At 41.2% G+C, this 19,733-nt stretch overlaps 1 protein-coding gene across 1 annotated transcript in view; it reads left to right on the plus strand.

Annotated features, from left to right (window-relative positions):
- Nucleotides 1–19,108, plus strand: part of SAG (S-antigen visual arrestin) — a 121,762-nt gene extending 102,654 nt beyond the window's left edge. The window contains exons 13-15 of the mRNA XM_033957766.1: nt 521–576; nt 5,448–5,457; nt 19,006–19,108. Coding sequence (XP_033813657.1) covers nt 521–576; nt 5,448–5,457; nt 19,006–19,108 — 169 coding nt within the window. The remainder of the gene's footprint in view (nt 1–520; nt 577–5,447; nt 5,458–19,005) is intronic.
- Nucleotides 19,109–19,733: the final 625 nt, after the last annotated feature.

The following is a 19,733-nucleotide window of genomic DNA, read 5'->3' on the forward strand; positions in this document are numbered from 1 at the left end:
AGGGCTTGAAGGGTAGATAAGAACTGTGGCTGAATGCTTTGGGAGTTGACATTAGATGGCAGTAGGAATTCAGGGATTAGTTGTGACTTAAGATAAGATTCTGTTATTAGCTGGATAAAGGAATCAGTTTTGCCTAAGGAAAAGTGTTCAGCAGCAGCTGGAACACAGAGACCGTGGCTAATGTTTTATAATCTCAGTATGGAGAGCTAAGCTTTAGATCAGGGGTGTCAAAGTCTCTCCTCGAGGGCCACAATCCAGTTGGGTTTTCAGGATTTCCCCAATGAATATGCATGAGATCTATTTGCATGCATTGTTTTCATGGTATGCTAATAGATCTCATGCATATTCTTTGGGGAAATCCTGAAAACCCAACTGGATTGCGGCCCTCGAGGAGGGACTTTGACACCCCTGCTGTAGATCTATCATGGGTACAGTTAAGTGTCTAGGTTTAGAGGACATTCATATTTCAGCTGAAGAATTGATTTTGCAAAAGTTTACATAATTTTCTGTATTTCCACAGTGAGGTAGTTGCAGAGCTGCCATTCCATCTTATGCATCCAAAACCAGATATTCCAGGTCAGTAAGCCCTGTCCTGGTTCTAGCCTGATCTCTCTCTCGATCTCTCTCCTTTTTTTTCTTCTGCCTTATCTATCTACTCTGCTTCCTGCTTTTCATCTGCTTATTTCTTCCATTCCATTCTGTCCTTTTCTTAATTCTTCTTTTCCTTGGTCACATCCCAATGACCCCTCCACCCTCCAACTCTTTTCCTTCATGTCTCATCCATAGGAATTCCTGCTGCCAGAAAAGTTCTGGATCAGAATCTCCTGAGCTTTCTGCTTCCATTGAAATTAATGAGTGTTCATGAGTTTGGATTGGATCCTCATTGTTTCTTAAGACATAAGTAAAAAACCAAAACAAAAGCTTATCATTGTACTTATCATTGAAATACCTAGACAGCTGACCCACTTCCCTCCTTCCCCTCTCTTGCCCTTTCTCCCCATTGTTCCCACATCCCTTAAGTTAACTCAACTTGTACGTCAACTCAACTTGTACCCCACTAATCTTATGTAAACCGCATAGAACTTAACGGTATTGCGGTATATAAACTGTTATTATTATTATTACTTGTACCTACCTGGAACCATTGTACCTATTTTGTGTTGGGAGGGTTGGGGAATGGGGGGGTGGGGATTCTGGAGAGGGACTAGAACTGTTTGTAACATGGGGGAACAGAGAGTAAAGTCCCCCATGAACCACGGAATAATTTGGAAAAGTATTGACTCTTCTGTGTGAATCAGTTGTGTTTGCTTTTAATATATAGAGATTTACATAAAACAAACAAACAAAAAAACCCACATAACTTCTTCTTTAGCAGTGGTTCCCTCCCTGTCCTGGAGGACTACCAGCCAGTCGAGTTTTCAAGCTAGCCTTAATGAATATACATGAGAGAGATTTGCATATAATGAAGGTGACAGGCATGCAAATCTGCCCCATGCATATTCATTAGGGCTATCCTGAAAATTTAACTGACTGGTGGCCCTCCAGAAATTTTTTAAAAAAATGTATATACACATATCCTGTGGCTTGATTTGATAAGGCCACCATGTGCACTAGTTTGGCTCTCGAAAGGCAGCACAAACAGCTTATGTCTGGACTAGAGTCCCAGAGTTAAAGTACTATTCAATGCACCAGCTCAGTGGTTGACTTCTGCAGGAAGTGAGTCAATGCCTCTGCCTTCTCAGCAAACCTTGTAATGTAATGTAATGTTGGCAGGGCATGATTAACCAATAGGCCCAGTGGGCACATGCTTAGGGCCCGAAATGGTCAGGGGGGCCAATGAAGGAGGACATGAACATTGTTTTTTCCAAACGGCGATGGGCCCTTCCAGCATCGATCGGCAATGCGGACCCCCCGATCAGCAATACGCCCCCCCCCAATTGACGGAAAGTAAGACATGTAAGCAACGTGGGTAAGAAAGGCAACGGAAACTGTAATTTTGCAAGCGGTGCTGCTTGCCCAAAGCTTCCATCTGACACAGCTTCCTGTTTCCGCCTGGGCGCATGGTGGGGTGGGGCAGGGCAGGGGGCCCAGTGTACTTGTGTGCCTAGGGGCCCTCGACAAATTAATCCTGCCCTGAATGTTGGTAACAGCCAGGTAGTCGCAGGAATGCTTGTACCTGATTCTTAGAATGTAACACGGGCACTTGCATGATTTCTTTCACCTTCTAGATCTGGGGTCTCACCTGCTTTTTTCTGATAGAATACCCAAGCTGTTGATCTCCTTGTCCTCTCAGGAAGCATTTCTTAGAATTTACCATTAATCCAGATGTTCTCAGACTATGCAGGACTGCCTCCATCTGGATTAGGTGGGTTATCCAGTCCTCACTATAAAAGACAATATCATCCAGATAAGTGGTTGTGTAACTGTCAAAGCATCTTCAGAAGGCAGTTGACAAGGCGTTGAAATGTTACTTTAGCCCCACAGAGGCCAAAAAGCAGCTCCATAAACTGAAACAGGATTTGAGGTGTCAAAAAGGCTGTTTACTCCTTGGCAGCCAGAGTAAGGGGTACCTGCCAAGGATCTGGGATGATTCATTGTGGCCGTTTCATCACAGCCATTTCAGCTGAATCAGCTGCGATGACCCCAGCATGGAATGAGACAATTCATGCCTCATTTGGTGGGCAATGCTCCCCCATACCTCTTGAATTGTCCCATTCTGCCAGCACTGCCAGCTAACACTGCAAGTTTGTAGGGCCTACAGGGTGAAGCCCCCAGCAAGGATCGGAGCTCAGGTCTCCTACCAGCTACCAGCATGAAACACATTCCAGAAGTCCCACTGTCCACTAGCCAGGACCCTGCAGAGCATGCTGCCCCCTATGTCCTGCACAGGCTAGAAGCTCCACTGCCTCCCAGCCAGGATCAGAGCCCGGGATCTCACAGAAGATGCTGCCCTCTGCGTCATGCTGTTGAAAGTGTTCAGCCAATCAGCAGAATGGGAGATTCAGTGTGGCTGTTTCAGCACAGCTACAATGAAACAACCTGCGATGAACTCTTTTCTGGTGTCCAAATAATTCAATTTTAGACTCATCTGTCCATAGAACACTATTCCAGGTGTTTGTCTACATTCTCTCTGGCAAACTTCAGTCAGTCAGGTTTCTCGTAGAGAACAAAGGTTTCCTCTTTACACACTTCCCATACAAGTTAAATTTATATAGTCTCTTTCTGATTGTAGAGGCATGCACTTTCACATCAACAGTATCTGTAGGTCCCGTGATGACATTTTAGGGATAGCATCTTGCGGTCTGCTCTGGGAGTCAACTTGCTTGGACGGCCAGACCTGGGCATATTGGCAGTTGTTTGAAAAGTCTTCCACTTGTACACTATTTTCTGGACTGTGGAATGGCTAATGTCAAATTCTTTTGTGATCTTTTAAAATCCCTTACCAGACTTATAAGCTGCTACAATCTTCTTTCTGAAGGCCTCAGATAGCTCTTTTGATTCCACCATGGTGTTTACTCTCACCACAGCAGTCATGAGCACACCAGACTAAATGTCTGAGGTTTAAGTAAGGCAAACTTCCTTCAAAATGCTGAGTAACGATGTTCTAATCATGTGCACGTGTGTGATTTGAGTCACTTTAAGTGAGAGGATATGTGGGGTGTCTTAATTTATTTCTCAGACTAAATCAAGGAAAATATTTGTTGTTTACCTGTAATTACATCACTTTCTTTTCTAGAGAATGTGGTGAAAGCAGTTAGTTTAGTAGGGTTTAAAAAATGTTTGGCTAATTTCCTAAAACAAAAGTCCATAAGCCATTATTGAGATGGCTTGAGGAAAAGCACTGCTTATTTCTAGGATAAGCAGAATAAAATCTGTTTACTTCTTGGAATCTTGCCAGTTAGCTGTGACCTAGCTTGGCCTCTGTTAGAAACAGGATACTGGGTTTGATGGACCTTTGACCTGTCTCAGTATACCAACTCTTATGTTTTTATTCTATAAAGTGGTATGCATTAATTCTAGTGCATGTATATTAAAAGGGGGCTTGGCTAGGGGAGGAGCATGGGTAGATTGTGGGTGTTCCTAAAAGTTAGGTGCACCGTTATAAAATATGTCCAATCTGTGCAGAACTTAGAGGTAATTAGGCCTGGTTTTCATTGTCATAAATGGATGTGCCTAAATGTTAGTTACACGTATGGGCACTATGTGTAATTCTATAAACTGCACTTAACTGCAGAGGTGTTTTATAGAATCGTGCTAAGTGCAGTTCTTTTCAGTGCTGATTTATTAGGCACAGTATATAGAATAAGATGCTTAGTCAAAACTGGCCCGTTATAATCTCAGTCAATACTCTGGCATTGGTAAACCATTCATAATACCACAACTATATCTCTCAATGCCGCTCTCTCTTCTTAATAGATTGCTTTAGTCAAACTATCAGGGCTTCAGACATGCCATTTGGTCACTACACAATTTTTTGTGTTTGCTTGGTTGCCAAAATTCTTCTCACTGGCTATGGCTTCTTCACTAGCCCCTACTCAAAATGTTTCACAATTTTTGGTTTTTTTAAAGTGCTTCATTATATCTCAAACTTATTAAAGTGCTTAAAGTGTTTAATGTCAATAACTTAACCGTTATAAAAACTGGTTAAAACTTATCTTCTTTTATTCTTTTTCTTGATGATCTTATCTCATCAGGAAAGGGACCTGTCATATCCGACATGTTTTGCCAACAGGCTGCTTCAAGAAAAGGTCCCCCCTTCACAACTTATTCTGCACCATCCCGATCCACATAGAAATTTTTTTGTCGGCGAAACATGTCGGATATGACAGGTCCCTTTCCCGATGAGATAAGATCATCAAGAAAAAGAATATAATAAGATAAGTTTTAACCAGTTTTTATAACGGTTAAGTTATTAACATTAAGCACTTTAATAAGTTTGAGATATAATAAAGCACTTTAAAAAAACCAAAAAAATGTGAAACATATTGAGTAGGGGCTAGTGAAGAAGCCATAGCCAGTGAGAAGAATTTTGGCAACCAAACAAACACAAAAAATTGTGAGGTGACCAAATGGCATGTCTGAAGCCCTATAGTTTGACTAAAGCAATCTATTAAGAAGAGAGAGCGGCACTGAAAGATATAGTTGTGGTATTATGTATAGTCAAAACTGGCAGCATATTTTTGGGTCTTGGATAGCTGAATGTTCCCAAAGGAGAAAGACCAATAAGAACATAGGAATAGCCTTACTGGGTCAGGCCAATGGTCCATCTAGCCCTGTATCCTGTATTTATGAAATGGCTACTTCCTAGATAAATGCCCTCTAACTGAAAAGATAAATTACATAAATTGGCCCAAGCTCAAGACATGCTGGGAAGCATATACCTGTTTCTTCACTGATTGTTGCTCTTTCTGTCCATGTTTTTTTCTGGCTCTGCATTGGCAATAAAGGGAAGGATAGGTAAGACACCTTTCTGCATACTTTATTTCTATTCTCTTATCAATGGACCCTTGTGTTCTGTCGAAACATAAAATCTGGGTGGGTCCTATCTCCCTTCTAAAAACTCTCATATATGAATGAATTGAAGAATTGAATGAATTGAAGAATGAATGAAGAGCTTTCGAATTGTGGAACCTATGGCTATAGAGGATAATAGTTTGCAGGCTGCAAAAAATATAACTTTGTATGGATAACATATCTGTATAATGTTATACATGCCATTATAGTAGCCAAAATTAAAGGCATAAAACAATATGGAGCATGACTGAATTTCACCACTCTCTAAATGGCAGAAGTTTAACGTGGTTAAGTGTGATGCTTGCTGGGAATAGCCCATATTATAGCCACATGATGCTGCATTCCGCATTAAAAGTCACCTCCATGAAACGAAAATGTGTCGTCATAGACAATATGTTCAAATCTTCTACTTAGTGTGCAGTGTTGGCCAAAAAAGCAAAGAAAATGTTAGGCATTATTAGGAAAGGAATACAGAATAAAACAAAGAATATCATAATATTTCTGTATTGCTCCATGGTGAGACCACACTTTGCTGCATCTCAGAAGAGATGTAGAGGGGCAGTTTTGATAGGACATCCAAGTCCGACTTTGGATGTTCTATTGAAAATGCACAAAAATTACCAGTGATGATAAAAAAATAAATGTACAGACTATATCCTATGTATCGAAAATGGCTAATAGAAATGTCCCTAATGAAAAATCTCTTAAAGCTGCAGTAGGTGCTTAAAAAATGCAATAATAGCTGCAGTTCCAATAAGAACTAGCAGGATAATTCACATACACCACTGTATAACTCTGCAAAATATATAAAGCACTCAATATAATAATGCAAAAAATAATAAGAAGAATAAGTGAAGACATATCCTCAGTGCAACTAGACTAGCATGAGGGGCGGTATAAAACCACCGTTCCAGCGCCAGTTAGAAGGCTTAATAACGAGATAGCAAGTCTCATTAAAGCCCACATACCATCATCGGTACATCATGTGTGCTGTGCCTAATAGTGCAATCAAATAATAAATTTCAAAAAGTGCAAAAATAAATAGAGTAATAAGGCGGTTAATCACAAACTTAAAAAATGTGAATATCCATACAAGTCCTAGCCCCCTCTGTAGGAAGATGGAAACAATAATAATATGCAAACACTTAGCTGAGTCCCATGGCAGATTTCAACAGAGCAGCGTAGAGCATAGCTGAGGTTACTAACACCTCATCATGGTTTGACCAAGCTGGTTTCAGAGTGAAAAAGGCTCTTTCTTCAGGAACCAATGCTGTCAAAAAGGCCAAAGACAGCTGCCGCATTCAAAGCAGCTGTCTGGTACGCAAAGGAGGCAGGAAGGAGGGGCCACCGGCATGGCGCAGACCTGGCTTAAAAGGAGAACAGATGACTTCAGATGATTCTTATTTATTTATTTATTTTGCGTTGTTATATTGAGTGCTTTATATATTTTGCAGAGTTTATACGGTGGTTTATGTGAATTATCCTGCTAGTTCTTATTGGCACTGCTGCTATTTTCGTATCTTTTAATAGAAATGTCCAGCAAAAGTGCATCCAAGTCTGAGGGCTCCTTTTACTAAGCTGCGCTAGCGGGGTTAACACGCGCGACTTTTCTTCACGCGCTAACCCCCACGCTGGCCAAAAACTACCGCCTGCTCAAGAGGCGGCGGTAGCGGCTAACGCAGCTGGCGGTTTAGCGCGCTATTACGCGTGTTAAACCGCTAGCACAGCTTAGTAAAAAGGAGCCCTGAGTTACTGTTCCTCATAAAATGTCCATCCCATAATCAATTATGGAGAACATCGGTATTGATGTCAGGATGTTCCCATGGTGATAAGACGACGTCTCTGAGACATGCTGTATATAGCCTTAGGAAATATGTAATCAGCTAAGTTCAAGGGACATGTTACAATGAAGGACATGTGACAAGGGACTGTTTAAGAATGTTTATTTATCCAAACATGACAAGATAATGCTGTGAAAAACAGGTTAGCAAGAGAAGTGATATGGTACAAATTTCAAATCAGGGTGACAATTGTTAGGAGATATACAAGTGTGTCAAAGAATGTCCACATATGATAATACTGTGACATCAAATCACATGTTAAAAGTGATGCTAACAGATATCGCTTTCAATAATACAAATACAGTGCATGTATTTACAATAGGTAACAGCTTTGTACCATAAAACCATTCATAAATAGAAGGTTAAAATTATTACTTACAGGTAAAATCATGCAAAAATATTCTCATCATAAAAAAAATTAATTATGCAATCATTAAAATCTCTCTTGTATAAAATCTTTGGTTAAAAGAGGGATCTCTGATGGGGGGCATTGCAGGGCAAGAACACCAGAACAGCACAGACACATGGGGAAAGAGGGCAGGGAAGAACTATAGTCCCGCTAAAACAGCCCATCAGGCATGGGCCAGCAGGTGTGCTCAGGCAGTGCAGAGACTGGACTTTACTGTGTGTTCAGGAGGCCAGAGTTGGAAGGGTCTTGCAGGTATGGGTATGGGTGTGGGGTGAGGGAGGTAGCAGACAGAGGAGCAGGATTGGTAAGGTAAAGGTTGTGACAGGGACACAGACAGGCAATACAACACTCAGCTACTCTTAGTAGTTCAAAGTTCTTGCTCTCCGCTTTCCATCGCAACCAAATCACTAGTGGGTCAAAAGACAAGTTGCTACTCACTTTACTCACTTTTAAAACAGTTCTAACTCTAGGCATGTTTTGGAGTGCACAGACAAATCCTTTTACTACCTGTTATGGTGCAAAGACTTTTATCTCCTAATTCCGCTATGAAATGCCTACCTTTTGGATGTCTTTACCTAAGCATCCAGTGCTACAGAAAGTGTTTCTGAAGATATTTGATTAGATGTTTTAAGCCAATGTAGCCTTCCAAAGACAGTTTTTGGACGTTTTTCTCTTTTGAAAATGAGACCCATAGTGGAATTAGAAAGGGTACAGAGAAAGGTAACTACTATTACTTGTATCATGCTGAAAGGCATAAGCAATGCTGTACATTTTGACATTTATAGATGGTCCCTGCTTGGAAGAGCTTACAATCTAACTTGGACAGACAGATATGACATATAAGGTTGGGAATGTAGAACCCAAGGTGAGAGGAGTAAAGAACTCTCAAAGAGGTGGGCTTTTAACTGGGCCTTGATCACTGCCTGAGAGGGAGTCCACTGTAGGGATTTGGGCAACTTGTTTCAAGCATATGATGCAGCAAGGCAGAAGGGATGGATTCTGGAGTTGACAGTTGAAGAGAAGGGCACAGATAGGAGGGTCTTATCAACTGAGCGGAGCTCACAGGAGGGATCATAGGGAGGACATAAGTCAAGAGAGATAATGAGGGGCAGCTGAATGAGTGCATTTGTAGGTCAGTAAGAGAAGTTTGAATTGTATTCGGAAATGGATGGGAAGCCAATTAAGTGACTTTAGGAGAGAGGTAATGAGTATAGCGGCTCTCCCAAAATATAAGTTGTGCAGCTGAATTCTGGAAGGATTGGAGGTGAGCGAGATGGCTAAGCAGAAGGCCTGAGAGTAACGAGTTGCAGTAGTCTTAAGTGCGAGGTGATGAGGGTGTGGATAAGTGTTTTGGTGTGTGCTCAGAGAGGAAGGGTCAGATTTCATTTATTTATTTATTCATTTTTATAGCCTGTCCTCCCCAGGAGCCCAGAATGGGTTACAAGGATGCATACACAAAGTTTTCAGGAACAGAGATATGTACATTATAGAGTCAATAACATGCTACAGGATCAAAGCACAAAGCTATAGAATCAATAACTTACCACTTATAGAGATTGTGACTAAGAACACATGCTTTGCAGAAACTAAGAAAATAAATCATAGAGTCATGAATGGGTATTAACATATTACATTACATTAGTGACTTCTATTCCGCCAGTATCTTGCAGTTCTAGGCGGATTACAAAAGAAGTTAACTGGACATTTCCAGGAAAATTACAATTTAGGGTGCTGTTTACTTGGTTGAGTCTTTGGAGTGGAAGTTAGGGTGCTGTTTACGTGGTTGAGTCTTTGAAGTGAAAGTTAGGGTGCTGTTTACATGATTGAGTCTTTGGAGTGAAAATTACAAGAGTTGTAGAGACTTTGGAGGGAAATTTACAAGAAAGGGGAAGGACAAGGGGATAAGAATTGATATCTAGATACATTTTTTGAATAGCAGGGTTTTGATTTATTTTTGAGATGATTTGAAGTCGTTCGTTGTTGGCAGCATGATGGAGATGGAGTGGTCAAATTTCGCTGCTTGCGCGCTAGTAGGTTGTCATACATCTTCTTGCGCTGAGTACCTTTGAGTGGAGGGTAGGTAAATGGGGTCTGAGTTCTCCTTTGTCTAATTAAGTTGTTCCAGTTTAGGCGATTGTTTAGATATGTGGGGGCAGTGCCATTTATTGCTTTGAATAATAGACAGTATAGTTTGAATTGAATTCGCGCTGTATAGGTAGCCAGTGAGAGTCTAGATAGGCAGTGGTGTTGTGGTCATATTTGCTTAGTGAATAGATCAGTCTGAGGGCTGTATTTTGTATAGTCTGTAATTGTTTTATCATATTTACGGGACATGGTAGGTAGAGGATGTTGCAATAGTCCACTAGACCTAGGACAAGGGATTGGATTATGAGCCTATATTGCTCTTTGTCGAAGAATTTTCTTATTTTTCGCAGATTGCGCATGATTAAAAAGGCTTTCTGGGTGGTCTTGTTGATTTGGACCTGCATGGTGCAGCATCTATCTATCATCACTCCTAGGAGTTTAAGAGCGGACTGTATAGGATATTTGGTGGCGTTTATTTTTAATTCTGTAATGGATGGGGTTTTGTCATTTTCAAGCAGTAGAAATTTTGTTTTGTACGAGTTCAGCTTCAATTTGTGGTCTGTCATCCATTTTTCCACTGCTTCTAGTGTTTTTTCAGTTTTTCTGTAGTAGTAGGGGATGATGAGTCGAAGGGGAGGAGAATGGTGATGTCCTCAGCGTAGCTGAATGATGTTATGTCTAGGTTATCTAGAGTAGACCCGAGGGAGGATATAAAGAGGTTGAAGAGCATTGGCGACAGTAGTGATCCTTGTGGTACACCACAGGGGTTAGACCAGGGGTCTGAGTTAATATAATTTGATTTTACTCTGTATGTTCTTGATTTAAGGAATCCTTGGAACCAGGTGTATACCCTGCCTGAGATCCCTGTGGCTCCTAGTATCTGTAGCAGTATGGTGTGGTCTACCAAGTCAAATGCAGCAGAGAGATCAAGTTGAATTATCAACATCCTTCTGCCTTTGCTAAGGTGTTGACGGGCTGTGTCTAGGAGAGTTACTAGTAGTGTCTCCGTGCTATGCTTGGTTCTGAACCCTGATTGTGAGGGGCGAAGTAGGTTGTGGTCTTCCAGGTAGTTTGTGAGGTATTGTGCAACTAGTCCTTCTATTAGTTTAACATATATTGGTATTGAGGCGATGGGTCTGTAGTTGGAAGGGGTATCGATTAAGCCTTTATGATCTTTCAAAATTGGGATGATTATGATCTCGCCTAAGTGCTGTGGGAATTGACCTATCGTGAGCATAGTTTGTACCCATTGCATGAGGCGAGCTCTAAATTTGGGGGAGGCATTTGCTATCAGATAAGTGGGACAGTTGTTCAGGTCACATGATGCTTGGCTGTATTTTTTATAAAGTCGATTCATATCAGGCCATTGTACTGATGGGAAGTCGGACCAGGTCCTGTCTGCTGCAATGGCTTCTCCTGCTGCAGGGTATATTATTATCTCATCGAGGTGGTTTGGAGTGCTGTTGAAGGTGGTTCTGATTATAGTGATCTTGTTTTTGAAGTAGTCTGATAATTGGTGGGTGGGTTCCTTGTGCAGCTAGGTATGGTTTGATGTCGGTGAGGTTTTTTACTATTTTGAATAGTTTTTTTAAGTCTTGGGTTTCCAAGCCTACCAGTTTGGAATAGTATGCTTTTCGTTTTTCCTTTAGTTTCATCTTATATTGTTTTATTTGGCTTCTCCATGCTACTTTAGTGTGTTCTTGGTTCTTTTTTCCCCCGTCTCTTTCCAGTTGTCTGCATTGCCGTTTGAGTTGTAGAAGTTTGGTGTCAAACCATTTGTCAGATGGTCTGCAGATTCTGTTTTTCAGTTTTACTGTGCTAGCTCTTTCAGGATTGTATATCTGCAGTGAACGGTAGAAGAACTGGTTAGCAGGCATAAGTGTTCTGAGGTAAGGTACGTTGAAGCAAGGTCTGTCAAAATTTGAGACCAGAATTGATCCGGTCCATGAAAAGAAGCATCTGTACTGCTTTCCGGAAGGTCAATAGGTTATCAATTGCCCTAATGGCAAGAGGGACTTGATTCCATAATTTAGATATTCTATAGGACTATGATCGTTTACGGGCTGTCTTCTGGTGAAGGCTGTTTGCTGGAGGGTTGGAAAGTCTGTTCCCATTGCGAATGGAGGGACCGCTGAGAGTGGATTATTGAGAGTTTCTTCGCTACAAAGTCAGGTGTCAGGTCACTAATAATAGTTGTTTGAAGATATTGCATATTGTGTTTTATTGGGAGCCAGTGGACCTGGATCAGTACTGGGGAGATATGGTCGAAAGGGCCAAGGTTTTTTAGGAGTCGCACTACAGCATTTTGGACTCTTTGTAGACGGTTCTGTTCTTTAGCCAGTAGACCAGTGTAAAGACCATTGTAATAGTCCAGGCGATATAGAACAAAGGCATATAACAATTGGGTGAAGTCAGAATCAGTGAAGTAACAGCGGATGGACTTTAGTTACCGTAAATAGTAGAAGGAGGAGGATACTACCTTGGAGATTTGTGTTGAAAGTCAGACCAGCGTCCAGTATAATGCCCAAGCTGGACACTTGGTCTTGGGGTACCAGAGTGGTATTGTCCCAGGAGATGCAAGGACGAGAAGCAGAGCATGAATCACAGTGAATCCATAAAAGTTCAGTCTTGGATAGGTTCAGTTGAAGTTTGTTGGTTGCCATCCATGCTTTATTCTCCACAAGGCAGGTTTGTAGGGTCTCTAGTTGTGAGGACTGTGCCTTGCCTAGAGGGATGTAGAGTTGTGTATAGAGGGTGTACACCAATTCCATGTTTCTTTGCAATATCAAGGGCTGGTCTGATGTAGATGTTGAATAGAAATGGGGATAAAAAAGCACACCTTGGGGTACTCTGTATTTTGCGGTTCTCAGATTAGAGAATACTGAGTTCGCTAGAACATGTAGTTGTCTTTAGAAGGATGAGAACCAGGAAAGTGTTGTATTATTGATCCCAGTCTCAAATAATCTGGATAGTAGGATCTCAAGGCCAAGTGTGTCAAAGGCTGCACTCATGTCCATTTGGATGAGAAGTACATTCTGACCTTTGTCCATGTAGCTCCAGCAGTCATCTATTTTGGTAATATTATAGAGAAAGGAGCGGCAGGTTTTAGCAATATGTTGTATCTGGGCAGTGAAGGAGAGAGAGGAGGCAAAGATGGCCCCGAGATTACGAGCAGACAAAACAGCAAGGATGAGAGTGTTGTCCACAGATACAGAGAATGAGGGAAGTGGGAGAGGTGGGTTTAGGCGGGAAGATGAGCAGCTCTGTTTTAGCCATATTCAGTTTTAGATTGTTTAACCTGTGTTGGGAGATCTGTATGCTTTAACCTTTGTCAGGATGGCAGCGATTAAATGTTGGGGGGTCTTCCTTGAAAAAGCCGAAAGGTGAAACATGTTGGAGCAACATGTCCCTAACCGACAATATGCTACAGAATTAACAAAAGATAAGTGCATTATTGATATTATGAAAGTATTTTAAGAGTAAGTGTTCATACAGTGTTTTTACAAGATTTAAAGAAGGTTCTAAAAAAAACGAAAAATGCTAGATCAAATGAAGATTGCTGTGCAAAAAATCTTATGTAGCACGAATATAGCTCCTGAGAAGCACATCTGAAGATCTTACAAGATATATGAAAAATTTATTAATGATATTTCACATTTGAAGGATAAATTACAGTACACACTTAGGTCACCTTTTACAAAGCTGTAGTACAGGTTTCTACTACTGCTGGCTGGCAAGGTAAATGCTCTGATGTGCCATATGAATTCTACAAGCATCAGAACATTTACCTTGCCGGCCCATGGCAGAAATCTCTACAGTTCTATCTTTTACCTTTTGTTGTTTCCCTCTTTGTTTTTCTCTATAACACACTGTAAACCTAATTGTGTTCCGTTAGTTTCCTTGTCATGGTCTATCTACCCTGTCTGTCTTTATTGATTTTTAACTGTCACCCTTGGTTTTATTATTGTAAATTGCTTTGGTTTAACATTTTTTTGTTAATAATTCTGGTATATCAAATAAAAATAACTGTATATGTAATGGTAAAAGCAAGTGTACCTTTTTTAAAGAGCTTCTGGTGAGGGCAATTTTATAAAGCCACATAGGTGCATATATTTCCTTTAGTAAGCTAAGTCAAAAATCCTTTCCCTTCCTTTTATAAAACACAAAGGAAGGTTCTGGCAGGAGGGCCTGGGAGTTCCAGCAGAAGGGACTGGTCATCTCTCCTGCTGGAAACCCCCATCCCCCGAGACATCCCCTGGCAGAAGGGATGCCCACTCCCTCCTGCCAGAAACCCCGCAATTCCCAAGACATCCTCCGGCAGGAGGGAGTGGGCATCCCTTGTGCTGGGGGATGTCTTGGGAGATGGTGGCAGAATTTGCTCCTAAAGTGCTGTTCAAAAATGCAAAATGTTCCCAAATAATGTTTATTGGTCTATATAAATATCAGTCATCCTCCTGTTGTCATGTTTCAAATCTTCTGCTTCATAGATATAATTCAACGTGATGGTCCACAATGTCTTCAACATTCACTATGAGTATATCACTGAAATTCAAAAGAAAATAGTGTCAGTGTGTTTTTAAAACCACAAAGCATGTGCCAAACTAATCTTAAACTACTCTCCAATCTGCAATCACTTTCACTCACATCAGGTTCACCATCCCTCAGATGAATGACTTGCATTCAATCGCTGCCTTTAATTCAAAGGAGGTGCTGTGTAGAATTAAAAGTTTACAAAGTTATCCCCACCCCACCCATGTGCCCACTAACATAATTGAACAAAGTGATAGTCTTTCTTTATGCTATGCTCAGCCAAAGGAGATGAGAGAGTTCTAATGGCTAATCTGCTGCAATGTTCCCTTAATCTTTCCTTCACAGACCATTTTCCCTCCCTTCCTTTTGTATCTTAGCATGATTTAGAGATTGAAATGAGAATAACATTTGTCCCCGTCTACGCCCCATCCCCACGAGCTCAGTCCCTGTCCCCGCAAACCGTCTGATCCCATTTGCACAAGCCTTGAATAGTTATAATTTTATATTGAACTTATTTTATTAAAGTATAAAAAAAACAACATTTTATGCAATCATCTATTTATAAACACAAATAATATAGAGCAATGGTCAACAAAACCCGTTTCCCCTCCCCTTCACAAATTTCCCCTCCATTATTCCAAATTTGTGCCCCTCCTATGTCCCAATGTGCTCCTTCCCCCCTCCTTTCTCCTTTGTGCCACATTGAAATCCCCTCTCTCTCTTACTTGTTCCCTTCAGGACCGTCCAGCTGGGCATGCCCCCCTCTGTCGAAGCTGACCCGAAAGGCTTCCCTCCGATTTCAGAGCTGACGTTGGAAGGAAGCCTTCTGTGTCAGCTAGGGATCCTAGTTACCTCATTCAGTAGTCCTCCTTCCAGTTGGGCTGCTCCTTCCTGCTTTCAGCCATACTTGTTTGCAGGAACACGCCGTGAGCAGCAGCTCTTGCAACTGCATGTGGCTGACCCAGAAGCGATGGCACAAGCAGTTGATATTTTCCCCATTCTGGCTGGTTATCTGTGGCTACCCGTGGCTAGAAATGCTTAACAGTCACCGTGTCATTCTCTAGTATGATTGTTTAATTTTGACTCCTCTTAAATTCTTCCCTTAGGTAGGGTTACCAGAAAAAGGAGGACATATTGAAATATCTGGGTTGTACTTCCATTGAAAGCAAAGGAAGCAAGGAGGACACATTGAGACATCTGGGTTGCACTTCCATTGAAAGCAAAGGAAGCAAGGAGGACACATTGGCCTCGATTCACTAAGCCCACCGATCTTACCTGATCCGTGGGTGATCTGAGGCAGGCCGACCAATTCACTATGGGTCCATATTCAAATGGGGACGATCGGAGGAACGCCCACCACCGACTGCACGGATCGCTGCTGAGTGATCCTGATGCATGCACATACCATCTTCTTTGCCTGTAGATGGTCTGTGCATGCTCTCCATACAAGGAAGAGCTGGAAACTTTTTTTTTTTTTTTAACTCTACTTATTTTTACTTGCTGTCCAAAGGGCAGTACTTGCTGGGCGAGGAGGGAAGGAAAGTTCACTAGCCAGGCAGAGGGGAGAGAAAACGGATCAATGGTAGTGCTGTACAAGCTAGGTAGAGGTTTAAAAACCCTCCCCGGCACACAGCTGCCTCAGTCCTGGGTGGCCTTCTGTTTCCGCTGACATAAGGAAAGCAAGCGCCACAAACCAGCAAATCAACCAGCTCAGGGAGCACAGAGGAGGCTTCTATTGCCTATTCCAGCACAGTCGATAAAGGCTGAAAGAAAAGCATAATTTTTTTGAGCCCTTGGTTTTAATCCACAGGTTTAAGCAGGGCTGCACTGCGGCGTGTTCTGGAACTTAACACACTGTAGTGCAGCCCCGCTTTAAACCCACAGGTTAAAACTACCGGAGTCAGGACGGCAGAGGGAGACAAGTGGCAGAGAGGCAGGCAGGGCAAAAGAGACTACGGGAGTCAGGATGGCAGAGGGAAATGAGTGGCAGAGAGGTAGGCAGGGCGGCAGAGACCACGGGAGTCAGGGCGGCAGAGGGAGATGAGTGCTGCAAAGAGCAGGAAAGGACGTGAGCGATTGGTCTTCAGCAGTCGCTTCTTTTTGAATCGGCCAGCCCAGTTGGTGTTCCTTAATTTTTTGTGTGAATCGCTGTCTTCCTACTTTTGGATGCCCTTCCCGTCATTTGCATTTGCGGATCGGAATCGGATCGGGAGGAAGGTTAGTGAATCGGGTCTGGGTAGCAAAGGGGTCGCTAAGTGGTCGGGACTTGATCAGTGGGCTTAGTGAATCTAGCTCATTGAAACATCTGGGTTGTTCTTGCATTGAAAGCAATGGAAGTAAAACCCAGATAGCTCAATCTGTCTTCCCTTTTTTGGAGCCACATGGTAACCCTACCTTTAGGTCTCCTTAGACATCCTTTTATGTTCTTTTCCCTCTTCCTGTCGCATTCTTTTTTTTTTTTTTAATACATTTTAAGGTAAACTGCTTAGAATTTTTATATTATTTGTGGTATAGTAAATAAAGATGAACTATTAACAACCGTATTTTGTGCCTCAAATTAGAACAAACTGTAGCATGTAATCTTATAAATTACAGGGGAAGGCCAGTGAATTGGGGGGGGGGGGGCAGGATAAGTGAAGCTGTGAGTTATGTTAGGGGATTAGAGTGCACACTGTTTGCAAGGAGGTCACACTCTTAATGATATTGCTTCTGTAATGACAAATGTCTTAAGAAAGCAAAAAAAAAAAAAAAAAAGCAGCAAACATTTTCATAAACGACATGGGAAATAACGTGAATCACCTATGTTCTTTTATAAAATTACTCCAGGAAAATAAGGTCTATACATTTCACCTGTTCTGAAGTAAAATGCATGTATGTGTCAACAAGAATAGGTGGTATGCTATACATGCGCCCTTACTTGGCAGTTTGATTCCTAATGGTAGTACTGAGAAACTACCACTAGTGGGACACCTGCATCATTTTGAATGCTGGATGTTCATGGGCAGGATCATACAAGGATCACTCCTGTCCATGCCACTTGCCAACAGAAAATCCCTTGGTGAGTGGCAGAATAGGATTGGGAGGGTGGGGTTAAAAAGCTGTAGCACATTTGGAAAAGCAAGGCACTTTCTTCACACATGCAGTTTTTTTTAAATTATTTTCCTGCTGGACATGCCAGCAACTATCCTAGGTATGGACATTTTACAAAATGTTCTATATTTGCCAGACCCTTTTGTGAAATACCAGGAGAACTGAGCAGATCCCAAACATCAACAGAAAAAAAGAAGACAGGAACTTGCCTCGAAGAAAAGTAAATCTAGACACCAAAAGAGGCAAGTGAGATGTCTATACAACCAAAACCGTTACATTTATTAATTACAAATATATCTCAAAAGTAATAATTTATAGTACAAAAGCAATCATTCAATTGGTGAAACAATCTCATCCTATGATGTCCCAATTAGGATCCAAGTTTCAGCAAATGCTTTCCTCAGGGGACTGGTGAGTAACTTTGACAAAATTTGTTTTCCAGAACAAGCAGTCTGAGCATACAGGGCATGAAAGACAACTGTGCTGTATCAGCTTTGCAGCTTCAAAAACTGTTCTGGTTTTATAGACATCTCAGATCCCAAATATGACATCTCAATTCTTATCTGAATATACTTCCCAAAACAGGTCTTTACATGTCAAGCTATTGCATTAATTGTTAGCATGAGTGAAAGACCTCATTTAGAATATTGTGTACAATTCTGGAGGCCACACCTTCAAAAATATATATAAAGGATGGAGTTGGTCCAAAGGAATGCTACTAAAATGGTGCGTGGTCTTCATCATAAGGCGTATGGGGACAGACTTAGATCTCAATATGTATACTTTGGAGGAAAGGCGGGAGAGGGACGATATGATAGAGATATTTAAATGGTGTAAATGCGCATGAGTGGAGTCTCTTTCATTTGAAAGGAAGTTTTAGAACAAGAGGGCATAGGATGAAGTGATAGGCTCAGGAGTAATCTAAGGAAATACTTTTTTTACAGAAAGGGTGGTAGATGCATGGAACAGTCTCCCAGAAGAGTGTGTGGAGACAGAGACTTTGTCTGAATTCAAGAAAGTGTGGGATAGGCAAGTGGGATACCTTAGAGAGAGGAAGAGATAATGGTTACTGCAGATGGGTAGACTGGATGGGCCATTTGGCCTTTATCTGCCATCATGTTTCTATGAATGTGTGCTGACAGCTTAAACTAAATTGCTGTACTCTGTCTTGAGTGAATTCCTTTAAAATATGCAGTAAATAAATCCTAATTAATAATAACAATTCCCTCATTAAACTACTATTGAATTCCCTCATTAAACTAACTTAATGAACTTCAGTAAAGAAGGGCCATAGTTCCATGGATGCTTGTACAACTAGACAGGCTCTAGAGAAGATATGTATTATGTACAGACGGAGAAGGTTGCTCAGATAAAGTAGAACATTAGAACTGAAATGTCTGAAGACAAGTGATCCAGTCAACATTATTGTTTTTATGTTCACTGAGAGGATGAGGAAAGAGAAATGAGTCCATGTAACACAAAACCCAATTTTTGGCTTTGTAAGCAGTTGTATACATGCATTTTTCTTTATTTTAGTGAACCAGATGAAGACCTGGTGTTTGAAGAGTTTGCTCGTCAGCAGCTGAAAGATGAGTTGCACATGGATAATAAAGATGAGGAGGAAGATGATGATAAATGAGCACATGGGACAAAATGACCACCTGGTGATAAAAGAAAGAAGCTTAGGATATAACACGGCATTTAGAACTGGAGATCAATTTTTGAGTTAATTTTAGTTGTACTGCTCCTTCTGTGTAGTGTTATAGTTAATGATTTGTTGCTGTGAATAATGTCTGAAATTTTGTCAGTGAAAGTAGTAAGTTTATTTTAGGTAGGAATGTATACTTTAGAGCAGTGGCTCCTAAACCTGTCCTATGAATATCCAGCCAACCTGGATTTTAAGATATGCACATTAAATATGCCAAAGATAGATCTCCATAGTGTGCAAATTTATCTCATGCATATTCACTGTCGATATCCTGAAAACTAGAATGGCTGGTCAGGTTTTGAGATCTCTGCTATAGAGAATATGTTTGTAAGCCACTTTTGGTTAAAGCGGTATATCAAGATAACTGAAATAATTACTAAAGCCTTTTAACCTGTGGTCAACATAACTACTCCAGTCCCAATAGCATCCAACAATCATTCTTAGAATTTAACGCTCATTAAATATTCCATTCAACAGAAGATTTCTAGAGTTTGAGCAAGGTACTTCCTCTTTCACTCTCTGTACCAGATGTACTATGCAGTGGTGCACCAAGGGC

Source organism: Geotrypetes seraphini, chromosome 9, assembly GCF_902459505.1.
Source record: "Geotrypetes seraphini chromosome 9, aGeoSer1.1, whole genome shotgun sequence".
Classification (NCBI taxonomy): domain Eukaryota; kingdom Metazoa; phylum Chordata; class Amphibia; order Gymnophiona; family Dermophiidae; genus Geotrypetes; species Geotrypetes seraphini.